We start from the raw sequence: 12,471 nt of genomic DNA, 5'->3' as shown, positions 1-12,471 counted from the left end.
AGTGGCTTTGGGTGAAGTGGAATCGGTGCTGAGGTCCGGAGAGGAGATCCGCAGCTTCCTGCCGCCGGAAGGGGAGTCCGAGGTGCGTGCCCTCGCTTGGGAAAGGGCACTCTTGTCTTTTCCAGGAGAGCCTACAAAGAGGAAGAAAGGAGCTATCGAATGAGCTCCGCTCTGGGCGGCGGGAGGGTCTGTGATGGTCACCTACCAGCGAGGGTGAATTTGAAAATCACGGTCCGTGGCCGGGACCGGTGTGTTGCTGGGAATGTGACCCTGGTACCAGCGCTGCGATGCCGCTGTGCCTCCCACCTTCCAAGCCCAGATGTGACAGCGGCTTCTGCGTCGCCTCCTGCCCCATCCCGTCCCTGGCTGTCTGCTGGCACTGTTGGTGCGACTGCTTTGTAACGGGAGCATCCCTCATCGGGGGAAGTCAGCTTGGTTAATTCAGACCAGGTTGATGTTTCTCTGGCGGGATTTAGGGAGCATTCCCACAAACAGCTCTGCCAGAGCGTGGCTGGTCTCTGGACGGGTGGCTAACAGCTGGGGACAGTAATTTCTTCCAGATCCAGCAATGCTAAAAGGGGTTGTCTGTCAGGAATCCCGGTGCAGATGTACTTATGAGACCCTCCAAGAAACGGGTTACTTCCCACCTGCTACTCCACAGCACACAAACAAGGAAATAAATCAACTTTTGTGTACAAGCACAGCCAAAGATGAAAACTTGAACTGTCTTCAGCATAAACCATTCCTTTATCACTTGGCAGGGATTTAAATTCACAAGTGCCTTTTTCTCCAGCGCAGCAAACTGCTGATGCGCCCGTAAAAATGGGAGATGGATTCTTTTTCCTTTGCCCTGGCTATCCTGAACTATCTCCCCTCCTCCCGTGTTAGCGCTCGTTAGGAGCAAATTATCTGTCTCCCGTACAGCCCAACTTGCACGAATCTGTTGGTTGTAGGAGGAGCAAATCTGATGTTTCAGTGGTGTGTTTTAGATCCAGGGACAGACGTTGCCTAAATAGATCTTTGCTGGCGTGTCTCTCTTGAAGATTGATGCTTTTTGAGCAAAGTAATATAACGTTGCCTAAATAGATCTTTGCTGGCGTGTGTCTCTTGAAGACTGATAGTGCTTTTTGAGCAAGAGTGAGTAATATAACTTGGTAATAGAGGGTCTCTTCTCTCTGGGAGTCAAAGCGTGTGAGCTGCCCAGGGACTACCTGCTGCAAGGGCTCTGCAGAGGCCCCGGGCCGTGCTAGGTTGAGATGAGCCTCTGGGAAACCTTCCTCCTGATCCGTAACTCTTACCTTCCTGGTCTGTTCTCTCCCCAGCGTGGCACGATGAGACGGCGTTACGAGGACGATGGCATCTCCGATGATGAAATCGAAGGGAAAAGGACATTTGACCTGGAGGAAAAGCTGTCCACCAACAAGTTTAATTCCACCTTCGTGGTCTTCATGGAAGGCAAAGGTTTGTCTTGGGACTGCTGTGCTGCTAGTGAAGTCCTTTCCTGCTCTCCTGTGTTTTGCTGCCTTTTATTTTCCCTCAGTCTGTAAATTTGGGGAAAACTGTCTGCTGTTCACACCAGTTCTGTGCTGTTCTCTGCCGTGTACCGCTATACCTGCATAACCCACATGGTGCAGAGCAGGCAGGGGATGTTTGTTTGCTCCCCAGCACGTCCTGCAGCAGGCTCCAAGCAGTTTGAGGGCAACGTGTGGCACACGCTGGTGGAGGATTGGCTCAAGCCTGTCAAGCCCTTGCGCCAGGAGAACTGGTAATAGGAAGTCTGTGTGGGAAACGACATGGAAGCCGCTCGATCTGGAGAGCAGTGGGCCAGTCTGCAGCTCTGCGGGCTCGCTGGGACACGTGGCAGCCAGGAACGAGAGGGTTTGCCTGGGTCAGCACCTGTAATTGCAGCCACATGTCTACGAGATGCTTGATTCAAAGACTGTGTGGGATCTCTCCCCTTTCTTTCACCACGCGTATGGCTCAGCGGGATGTCTTTTCATCGCACAGCCAGCGCAAGCCTCACGAGGATTTACCGTGAGGGAGGAGCATTTCTTCTTGCTTGGCTGTGAGCTTCTTGGGGAAGTGAGGACCAAAAACCGTGCTGTTCCTCTGTCTGGTGCAGCCTGTTAGAGCCAACTCCCTCCTCCCTGAGGGGCCTGTCTGAGGCTTGTCAGCAGCACACACCATGCTGCTCACAGAAGTGCCGCAAAGGAGTTCCAGGATCTCCAAAGGGGTGTAGAAACAGCAAGGAACAGCGTTCTCGTGGGCTGGCTAACCTTGCCACAGAGAGATGAGCAATTTCTCAGGTCTCAGCTGCACAGGGCCCTAAACAAGTCAGTTTGCTGGGAGCAGGGTTGCACTAGAGATCCTTTCTAACCTCAGTTTGTCTCTACTCCTCTGAAGGAGTCACAGAATGGTTGGGGTTGGATGGGACCTTTGGAGATCATCTAGTCCAACCCTGCCGCTGGAGCAGGTTCAACTAGAGCAAATTGCACAGGAACACATCCAGAGGGGATTTGAGTATCTCCAGAGTAGGAGACTCCGCAACCTCTCTGGGCAGCCTGTTCCAGAGCTCTGGCACCCTCAAAGTGAAGAAATTCTTCCTCATAGTGTTCCCTAACACCTTTCCTCTTCTTGTCTCCCCACACCAGACTTCACAGTTGAATACATCCAGCGGGGCGGCCTGAGAGACCCCCTCATCTTCAGGAGCTCCGACGGCCTGGGGATAAAGTAAGTGTTAGGGGTGGATGTCTCTGGCACGATTTCCCGCCTCTCCCCTCATTGTGTGGGATCTGATCCTGGTAGCTGGATCTGCGCTCTGCCGAGCTGGTATGACTTTGTCCTGTCCACGCTGCTCTTTGCATGCAGTGAGCAGAGACGTGTCGTCCACCTCAGTTACCCTGTTCTTACTAGTCTGGACTTCAAATGAGAGGACTGAACTGGCTGTAGGTGATCGCAATTCAACCAGACATCTGCAAAGTCCCACTGCTGCCCTGATGCAACGTCTGGCTGGATTTCTTTCCTAGTAACATAGGCATTTACTGCCAGAGAGTCAAGCAATTTGTAGTATTCCTGGAATTTTCCACAATTCCAACCTGATTTACCCAACATGGTTACTTCTAAACTGCCATCTGTCTCTCTTGCTAAAGTCAGTCAGTTAAGGTTTACAGCTTTGGGTGTAAAGCTGTACGGATGCAAGTCTTTGTCCTATTTTATGATGTTCATATAAATACGCTGAGGGGTGGTAGAGGTAGTTTTAAGGCCAGTAATGCTACATCAAAACATGACAGCTGTCTTACAGAATTAAAAAATAAATTGCCCTGCTCTAGTGTTTCTGCTGGGCCAGTGTTTTTTGGGTTTGATTAATACGAAAGAGGAATAAATTAGCCCTTCCAAACTTGTCAGAGCCAGTGTCAGCAACGCTGCTCCTAACTTCCTCAGCTGGCTGTGAGCGGGTGGGCAACATCTCGTGTAGTGCTGGATGTGCTGTGGTGAATTGGAGAGGAAACCGTGCCGGGCTAAGGTTTAACTGCTGGGTCACTTGGGAGGGCAGAGATTTGATGCTGAGGATTACAGCATGGGTAAAAACTGTGTTTCTCTTGAGCTTTTGGTTCTTTCTCTGGGTCAAGAGCTGCTTGAACGGCTGCCCGCCCATTCTGCCCGTGACGGCAGTGTTTGCACAGATGATGATGCCAGTACAAACAGTTGGAGCGGTGACGCTGTGTCAGTGAAACACTGCTTGTACTGGTCTGGCTGTGCCCTTTACGCTGGGATAACTCATACGAGCAGTCTTTAAGATGAGAGCTAGGACTGCTTAGCTCCTTTGCCAGCATCTCAGTGCTCTAGAGGTGGTATATCCTAGTCCCAAATCTGCTTCCCTAGCCAGGAGTTGGGCCGCGTGCTTCGTGCCAGCACTCAGCCTAGACCTGTGCCCCCAGAGAGCTGGTTGCATGGTCTTCACCCACACCCAAGAGGCAAAAGGAGGCACGGTAGTATCTTCAGGGTGCCGATCCTGGGGTTACAGGTGGGAGCTACAAGCGGAAGCGCTTTGTGAATTTTTTAAGCAAGGTGTTTGTCCTGCAGGATGCCAGATCCGGACTTCAGCGTGAATGATGTGCGACTGTGTGTCGGTAAGTGTCCGGGGACCGCGGTGCACCTCTGTGCCCTGGGCAGGTGGGGAGGAATGGGGGGAGTCGTCAGGTTTATCAGAGCTGGAGGTCTGGTTTTGGGGCACTCCCCGCGTCGGCTGGTTGAACCTGAGCTGTCCTTAGCCAGAGCATCACAACTCTCACCTGCTTGAGTCTAGTTTGACCTGAAGCAGCTTCTGGTTTGCAGTGAGTATGGAAGATGAGATTACGGGAGAAGCCAAGACGTCACACATGTGTATGGGTGGGTTCTTTGGAGATCTCTTGTCTCCTGGAGTGTCTTCTGGATGGTCCATTGTGCTTGGGGATGGTTCCAGCGACGTCTGTCTGTTCTGGCAGGGAGCCGACGGATGGTGGATGTCATGGATGTGAACACGCAGAGGGATATCGAAATGTCCATGGCACAGTGGGCACGCTACTACGAAACGCCGGAGGCTGAGCGGGAGAAACTTTACAATGTCATCAGCCTGGAGTTCAGCCACACCAAACTGGAGAACCTGGTGCAGAGACCTGCTACGGTGAGCGCGGCTTTTCCTTCCGTGGACATGTCCCTTCCCTTGTGCTTGCGGTCGTCGGCAGACAAGGTGCAGCCTGGCACTTGACCACGGGAGGAGAGGGGCTGCTCGTAGCGTGCGGATGTCGCTGCTCTGCCTTGGAAGCTGGAGCTGATCCTGTGTCTGACCTGGGCCTCGTCTGCCGTAGCTCATCTCCCAGTCAGGCTGGGGCCGCCCGAGCCATGCATCTCTTGGCTGTAGGGACCACGGCAAGTCCCTGGCCTGTCATTCTTGTTCACTAGCTGTCAGCAATTAGGGAGATGGAAGTGATTGGCTGAGGAATAATTAGAGTGAGATAGCCTGCTCCTGCTGGCTGGTGATCAGGAACAGGCACAGCATTTGAACAAGCACCCAAGAGCTCAGATTTGTGCTCAGCCACGGTGCGTGTTGGGGGCAGGATGGGGACGCTGGCTTCCTCCCTCTCCCAGCTGGCTGATTGCACTGCCTGCCAAGACCTTGGCTGTCATTCAGTCCTGGGCCTAACTTCCCTCTGTGCCGTGCACCGTGCTGCTCGGATGCCTGGTGCAGAGCCCTCCTGCATCCTGCCACAGCCATCAGCTCCATGGTGGCCAGAGAGATGGGCTGGGGTGCCTTGCCATAAAACCGGCTGTAAAACTCCAGCAGGGCCTAAATTGGGCAGGAGAGCTCAGCAACGCTTGCTGCATTTTGAGAGAGTGGCTAAAGCCTGGATGCTGGTTGAGGTTGCCAGTTTCCTTGGTGTTTGGAAACCAGGATCCCGTTAGGACAGCTGGGACTCCACGTGCAGCCTGGCGGGGAGGGTTTCCGATGCAAAGTGCCGGAATTTCTGAGGGCAGAGGAGGCCACGACTGGAAGTGGGGCAGGAGGCCAATGAGTTGCCCTTACTGAAGCGTGGAAGATGGGATTGATGGGATGGAGATCCTGAACTCCTTTCACAGTGGCAGAGAGGAAGGGGCAGCTCTGTAGGGCCACTCGCTTCTCTCTGTTAACTGTAGAGGGAGCCTGGACATCTCTGCCCGTCCTGAAGCGTAGCGAGTTGAATCCCACCCTAGCAGATGCTTCCCAGTGTGGGTTTTTTATGTAAGCCCAGTGCCTGGCAGTTCCTGCCTCACCCCCAAGGAGACAACCAGCATCCCACTACCGTGCTTGGGATCTTGCAGCGGTGTTCGCTCTTTGTGCGAATTCACTGTACAGCAACTCCCATCTGAACAGCCCTTTACATTTGGGATCACACCAGTGGCATCGGGAAGGTTGCTGACCTTGTGGGTGCCCAAAAAGGGGGGTATGGTGGCCATCCAGCTAACACCAGGGCTTCCATCCCTTCCTCGTCCCTGTCGTTTGCTGTGGGTGTGCTCTGAGCTGGGATGGCTGGCCGCTGCTTCGGTGGGCCCAGTGCAACCCTGCAGCCCCCGCCGAGTGTGAGCTGTGGGCAGGCGAGAGGTATTTGAGCTTCCATGACAGTCTGGGGGTAGCAGGAAGGGGTTACTGTGCCCCTTTCATCTCTACTCATGTCTCCCACTCTTCTGCTGTAGGTGGATTTGATTGACTGGGTTGATAACATGTGGCCCAGACACCTGAAGGAGAGTCAGACAGAGTCTACGAATGCTATCCTGGAGATGCAGTATCCAAAGGTGCAGAAGTAAGTGAATTCCTGAGCCATTCCGGTGGTGGTAGGCAGCCAAGCATCTCTTGCAAGAAAATACCCCAAGGGAGAAGCAGTTTGTATCAAGGGAAGCTGTGCTTTGGGGGAACTCTTGTTGCTCACCACCTTGAGATATTTGGAGTTGGCTGAGCTGCCAGACCTGTGAGAGGGGTGCTTCCAGAGCTGCCGGTGTGTAAGGATGAATGCTCTCCTCTTGCCTGGACTAGATCTTTCTGTGGGAAAGTGGTGCAAATGCAAAGTGAGCTGTCCTGCAAACCACCTCCTCCTTGCAGCTGAAGTGCTTAGCAGTGCAGCAATTGGCTTCTGGCACTGATCTGAGCCATTGGCCTGGGTCTGGGCAGCACGTTCCCTTTGAATACGTTGTCCCCCCTCTAGAATGCGGATCCCCACTCGTTTTCACCTTATCGTCATCTTGTTTTCTGCCAGATACTGTCTGATGAGTGTCAAGGGCTGCTACACAGACTTCCACGTGGACTTCGGTGGTACATCTGTGTGGTACCACATCCACCGAGGGGGAAAGGTAGGCCAGTCCTTGTTGGGAAAGTTGCAGATGCTTCAGGAGATCGGCATTTAGTCCCTTCTCTTGTTGATGAAGGTGCAGGACCCAGACAGCGATTTGAATTCCTGGACAAGGACAAGTCCTGGGCAATTATTCCATCCCATCTCTCTTCCCTGACTTAGACTAGGGAATGCAGAAAACTCTGCCCCACCTGGGCTTTTCACCCACCTTTCCTTGCAAAAGAGACGTAGCTGCCAGATTCCCCGTGCCATTCTGATGGTTTGTGGCTCCGGAGCCTTCCCCCAGAGGGGGAGCTAACAGTCTCTGGAGAGCCGAATTGGGGATGGATATCTGCTTCCCACCTGGAGCCAGGCAGGTACAAATCTCTAGAGCTGTAGCTCTGCTGGCATGGCAGGACTGTGCAGGGAAAGCTCTCCTTTGGCTCCAACCCTGGCGGGCTCTGGATCTCTAAGCACTGATGGCAATAACACCTGACAGAGCATCCCAAGCTCATTGTAGCTGTGGTGCTCAGGGCGTCAGGTCGGGAAGGACTTTGCTTGTCAAATATCCCACTTCACCAGGAATTTCTGTAGATTTTCATCCTCTGGGTGAGGAGAGGAAGAGATTTAGGTGTCTGAAGAAGGAGCAGGGCAGGTTTGGAAGAAGCAGAGGGTAGTTGGTAGCTGTTAAATTATGCAGTGACTTACATGTGTCGTCTTTGTTTGCAGATCTTCTGGCTGATCCCTCCTACACCCCAGAACCTGGAGCTCTATGAAAACTGGCTTCTCTCAGGGAAGCAGGGAGACATTTTCCTTGGGGACAGAGTGTCAGAGTGCCAGCGCATCGAGCTCAAGCAGGGCTACACATTTGTCATCCCCTCAGGTACCGCAGGGTGGGCAGGCGCATCCTCATCTTTGCCGGGGTTGTGGTGAGAGACTAAAACTCCTGGGAATCGAGCAAAATGAGAACAGGCAGGTTTAGCTTAGTCCCTTATGAGTAACTGGGAGAGGGAGATGTGACTCCATCCTCTTTCTTGCCAGCTCCCCAAGCACGTGGCACTGTGGATTCAGCCCAAGTGACAGGAAAGCTGTGGCTGGCTCGCATCAGGCTTGATCGACTATTGAAGGAGGTTTTCCCAGTGCCTGTTGCGTTGACACACAGAGCAGTGCGTGCCGAGGACAGGCTGGCCCAAGGCAGCACGGCTCCACAGTTGCCTGGCTCTCTTGTGAAGTCTCTGCAGGGTTATCTTCAAGCTGGGAAGCAAGGAAGGGAGCCAGTGTGCGAGTTTAAGGAACAGGTGACTGCTCTGGATGCAAGGAAAGACAGTCGAAGTCTGTATGTACTGGAGAAAGGAGAACTGGGAAGCATATAGCTGGAAGTGGGTGTTGGAAAACGCTGAAACCCAGCAGGGAGCTGGGAAGCAATAACATGGAGAGACAACTGCTTTGCAGAGGGCTTGGGCCAGGAGACTTCAAGGCTGGGAGCGGGAACACTCGTAGGAGAAATCTTCCGCCCGACTTGGTTTAGCAGGCTGAATATTTGGAGGGTGCCTTGCCTGCCCAGTCGGTATGGCGCCGTGCTAGAAAACGGCACAGGCAGCAGGGACGAGGCAGGTGAGAAAGCGGCTGGGGCTGGTTGTTTGCAAGGACTGGCTCGCAGCCTTTGCTAACCTGGGATGTCTGTAAAACGTTGTGCTCACGCTTGGGAATGTTTCCTTGCAAGGAGAAAGATTGTTGGAGCCCTTTGGAGGCTGCTAATAAGCGTTGCCTAAAAATTGTGTGCACAGACTCTCAGATGCCAAAGGCTCCTGTAACCTGCCGTTTCATCTCCGACAGCGGTGCAGGAACAAGCTGTGTTGTAGCTTACAGCAGGACTGGGAACTGAAAACACCAGGGATTGCACAATTTACTCATTTGAGTCCTGTTACCACAGCTGATGCTGCTTCTGAATTGAATGGCCTTGCCCTAAGGAAACCCATGCTGGAATTCCCAAAATGTTGGGCTTGGCTGGATTGCCTTGGAGATAGGAGCTGGGGCTAGAGTTGCTTTGAGGCTTCTTTGACTGCTGACCAGGCTTTGGAAGACTGTTTTCTTTGTTGCTGCTGTTCTTAGGCCTAACGCAACTAGGAAGCAACTTTCCAGAGACAACCAGGATGGAAAAAAGCTACGGACAGGAGGCGGATGCTGGCACGTGTGTCACCAGGCAGGGGTGTATTAGGTGCTTAAGTCTGTCTCTAGCTTTTTAGATGGGTCAATTGAGCCGGCTATTGAGTAATTCAGTAGTGAGGCTTCAGGAAGGGGGGACAGTGCTGCAACACAGCAATGCCTGCTCTCCTCACAGAGCTGGAGTCGTTGCGGTCCCGTCCTCGCTCTGGCTACTGCTAGGGCTGGCTGGCGAGACAGGGAGTCGGTAGCGAGTCCGTGTGTGTGCAGCTAACGTGGGTGCTGGTTAAGTGCATCTGTCAGGGTGCGTTTAGCTGAGTTGTGTGAAGACTCTAGAGATTTGACGCTCTGAAGAGCACAGTTTGTAAGAGATTGCAAAGGATTTATTAGGGACTGTAGAGACCTCGACCTCACCTAGCTGCTCAGAAGGATTCTTCCAACTCTCCTTTCCCTCCAAGGTTGGATCCATGCTGTGTACACTCCCATGGACACACTGGTTTTCGGAGGCAACTTCTTACACAGCTTCAACATCCCTATGCAGCTCCGGATCTACAGCATCGAAGACCGCACGCGGGTAAGGACCTGCGGGAGGGCTGGGAGGACGTGGCCTCCTGGGATGTGGGAGGGAGGGCGCAGCCTAGAGCGGTGGCGTGGCGGGCAGGCAAATTGTGTCTCACTCTGGGAGAGATCGCTCCAACTCATCTTCTGCCGGGCGTGTGAATTGGTGTGACAGAGCCCAAACAGCACTCTGCTAATAGCTGAGCTGGTAACACCTCCCTTAGTAGACCAACCCTTTCCCTCCCTCCTACAAATACTATCAGGTGCTGTGCTGGGGCCTGAACCATTATCTTCAACTGAAACCTGTTGTGGCCTCTGTCTTTTCTTGTACTAAGGAGAAGGAGGCCTGTGGGGGAAGAGCTGCAGCCCTAACAAAGGAAAATGAAATGGTAATGGCCTGCAAGTGAGCAGTGCCTGGTCTCTGCTCTGCCTGGGGATAATATCCTTCAGCAAGGAGAATTACATCAGGCTGCCAGAAGCATGAGTGATGCTGTTAAACATGTACATGTGTTTCCTGTCTCTCAGGAGGGGATCGGTCTGGTTTGAGGCAGTGGTAATGAGACCTGTCACTGTAGCCTGGTGGTGAAGGAGACCTGAGACTCTCTCCCTCCCCTTGCCTCTTTCTCAGGTCCCAAACAAGTTTCGTTATCCCTTCTATTACGAGATGTGTTGGTATGTGCTGGAGCGCTACGTCTACTGCATCACCAGCCGCTCGCATCTAACCAAGGACTTCCAGAAGGAATCGCTCAGCATGGGTAAGCCCCTGCCTCGGCTCTCCAGCCCATGTTCCTTCCTCACCCCCCGTCGAAGCGGTTTCTTGCACCCTGGGGTGCTGTCTGGCTTAGCAGTGCGGTGGGCAGGGCAGGGCCATGTGGGAAGAAATTGGGACCATCACTTCCTCTATTTCACAAGGTGGTTTCTTTGGGTGTTTCCTCCCTGTTTGCTGTACTGAGCAAGTGAAGGGCGTTGCAGACTGGCCAAAGGAGGTGCGACTTACTACTTTTCCTTTTGAGCAAGAAGTCAAAACTAGCCAGACTTTTGCTTCCTCCTTTGCCCCTGCAACAGGCCGGGTTCCTTGCAGCTGCAAAACCAGTCTGCAAGTTCCCTGCCTCGCTGGTACACGTGAAGGCCTTAACCGAAGAGGCGGAGGGAAGTTGCAGTAACAGCCGCTGTGCTGTGGGCTAGCAATGCTTTCTGGCTGATCAGGGCCTTCCTGCACACACAGTTTCAAGTGCCGTCAAAGTTACGAGCAAGGGAATCTCGTTCAAAAGGAATGCGGGCCTCCTTACAGCCAAGGCAAGCAGGGCCTGAGCAGTGGTTCAAGAGATGATTTCTTACAGACCCTTCTTCAGAGTGGGAGAGAGCTGAATAGCCTCCAGCCAAGGCCCTCGAGGCAAATCTGTCCTCACTCCCCTAAGAGGCTGCACATACTGACTCCTGGGCACTTCTCCTCGCAGCCACAGCCTCTGGGGCTTTCAATTTCTGTCCAAGAGGCCCTAGCAGAGGGACACGGCTCCCAGCTTTTGTTCTTTTCCTGTGGTTCTCTGGAGAATCTCCTTCAGCACTTGCTTTGGGAAAGGCTGTCTGTCCTGCTGCTGCCTGAGGGCCTTCACTTCCCTCACTGGTTCTTCTCCACCGCTGAGCAGTGAAGTGGGAACTAGTACGGAGAACTGAAAGGAAAGGAGCAGGAGACACCCCCCCACCCTTCCCTTTTACTGTCAGAAGGGTGCTTTATTGTGCACACCGAGGCTCAGAGACCTCATCTAGTGACTCCACATCTTCTTTCTCCCATCATGAAAGCAGGATCAAGGTCCCAAATCACTCACGGGACCAGATGGCTGGAGACTCCAAGCCCTTCAAAGCAAAGTCAGGTTGGATGAGGCTTTGAGCCTCTGCTGTCGGCAAAGATGCCCCTGCCCATGGCAGTGGGGGTGGACTAGATGATCTTTGAAGGTCCCTTCTGACCCAAATCATTGTAGGATTGTACAAAATTCATTCTAGGGCATTGTTGTCTCCTCCTCTGAGAGGTTTTCCTATGTGCCTTGCCTTCCCACAAAATGAGCCAGGAAAAGGTTTGTAACTGTTCTGCTCTGTGCCCTGTTGTTTCCTCTTGCCTTGTTCCTCTGTGTATCTGTTGCTCCAGCATCTCTGGTAGCTGGAGGAGGAAATTCCTCTGGAACTGATCGCCTCCTGTGAGTGATTCTGGTCACTGTGCTCTTCTCTCCCTCGTTCTCCATGGCAGATATGGAGCTGAGCTCCTCAGACTCGGTAAACATGGAAGAGGAGGAGGAGGAGGAAGAAGACGAGGACGCAGCAGGGAAGGAACCCAGGCGACCGGTCACAAGGCGGTCCATTCTCACCAGCCCCATAGCCAACGGTGCCAATGTGGACTATGATGAACTGGGCAGGAGCTGCCGGAGCAGCCTGCCGGGTCTGAAGAAGACCCCATCTATAGACTCTTCTGACTCCAGCCGGGGCTCCCAAAACGGCCAGGCCTGGGACCCGAACGGTGGCAGCCCGCAGAAGAGCAGGAAGGTGCACCTCACGCAGTTTGAGCTGGAGGGGCTGCGCTGCCTCGTGGACAAACTGGAGTCGCTCCCTCTGCACAAGAAGTGCGTTCCCACCGGCATCGAGGACGAGGACGCCCTCATCGCTGACGTCAAGGTACGTAGGCGTGAGGGAGCCGCGAGCGCTGCCGTTCCTCGGGGCTGCCGGGGCGCATCCACGTCAGAGGTGGAAAACCATTTCCCCATGGAGAAACTGTGCTTCACCCTGGCCTTACCCCCATCCTGGGGCAAGGGGTTGATGGGTCTGAAGGCTTGGTGTTCTCCTCCTCTCCATGAGGCCAGTGCTACACCAGCTGATCCTGAGGGACAGCCCTGGCTTGGATTTTGGGTCTGGGCTCGCAGGA

At 53.6% G+C, this 12,471-nt stretch overlaps 1 protein-coding gene across 1 annotated transcript; it reads left to right on the top strand.

Annotated features, from left to right (window-relative positions):
* Positions 1 to 1,331: 1,331 nt before the first annotated feature.
* Positions 1,332 to 12,224, top strand: LOC104507734 (lysine-specific demethylase 2A-like; the record flags this gene model as incomplete). The annotated part of the gene is made up of 10 exons (XM_010149102.1): positions 1,332 to 1,461; positions 2,652 to 2,730; positions 4,084 to 4,130; positions 4,485 to 4,663; positions 6,211 to 6,317; positions 6,768 to 6,861; positions 7,569 to 7,722; positions 9,461 to 9,576; positions 10,189 to 10,315; positions 11,803 to 12,224. Coding segments are annotated over exons 1-10 (1,455 nt in total), but the record flags the coding sequence as incomplete, so codon positions are not given.
* Between the last annotated feature and the right edge of the window lie 247 nt (positions 12,225 to 12,471).

Source organism: Eurypyga helias, unplaced genomic scaffold (genome assembly GCF_000690775.1).
Source record: "Eurypyga helias isolate BGI_N326 unplaced genomic scaffold, ASM69077v1 scaffold39403, whole genome shotgun sequence".
NCBI lineage: Eukaryota > Metazoa > Chordata > Aves > Eurypygiformes > Eurypygidae > Eurypyga > Eurypyga helias.
Note: the sequence above shows the minus strand (reverse complement) of the source record. Positions and strands in the feature narration are given on the sequence as shown.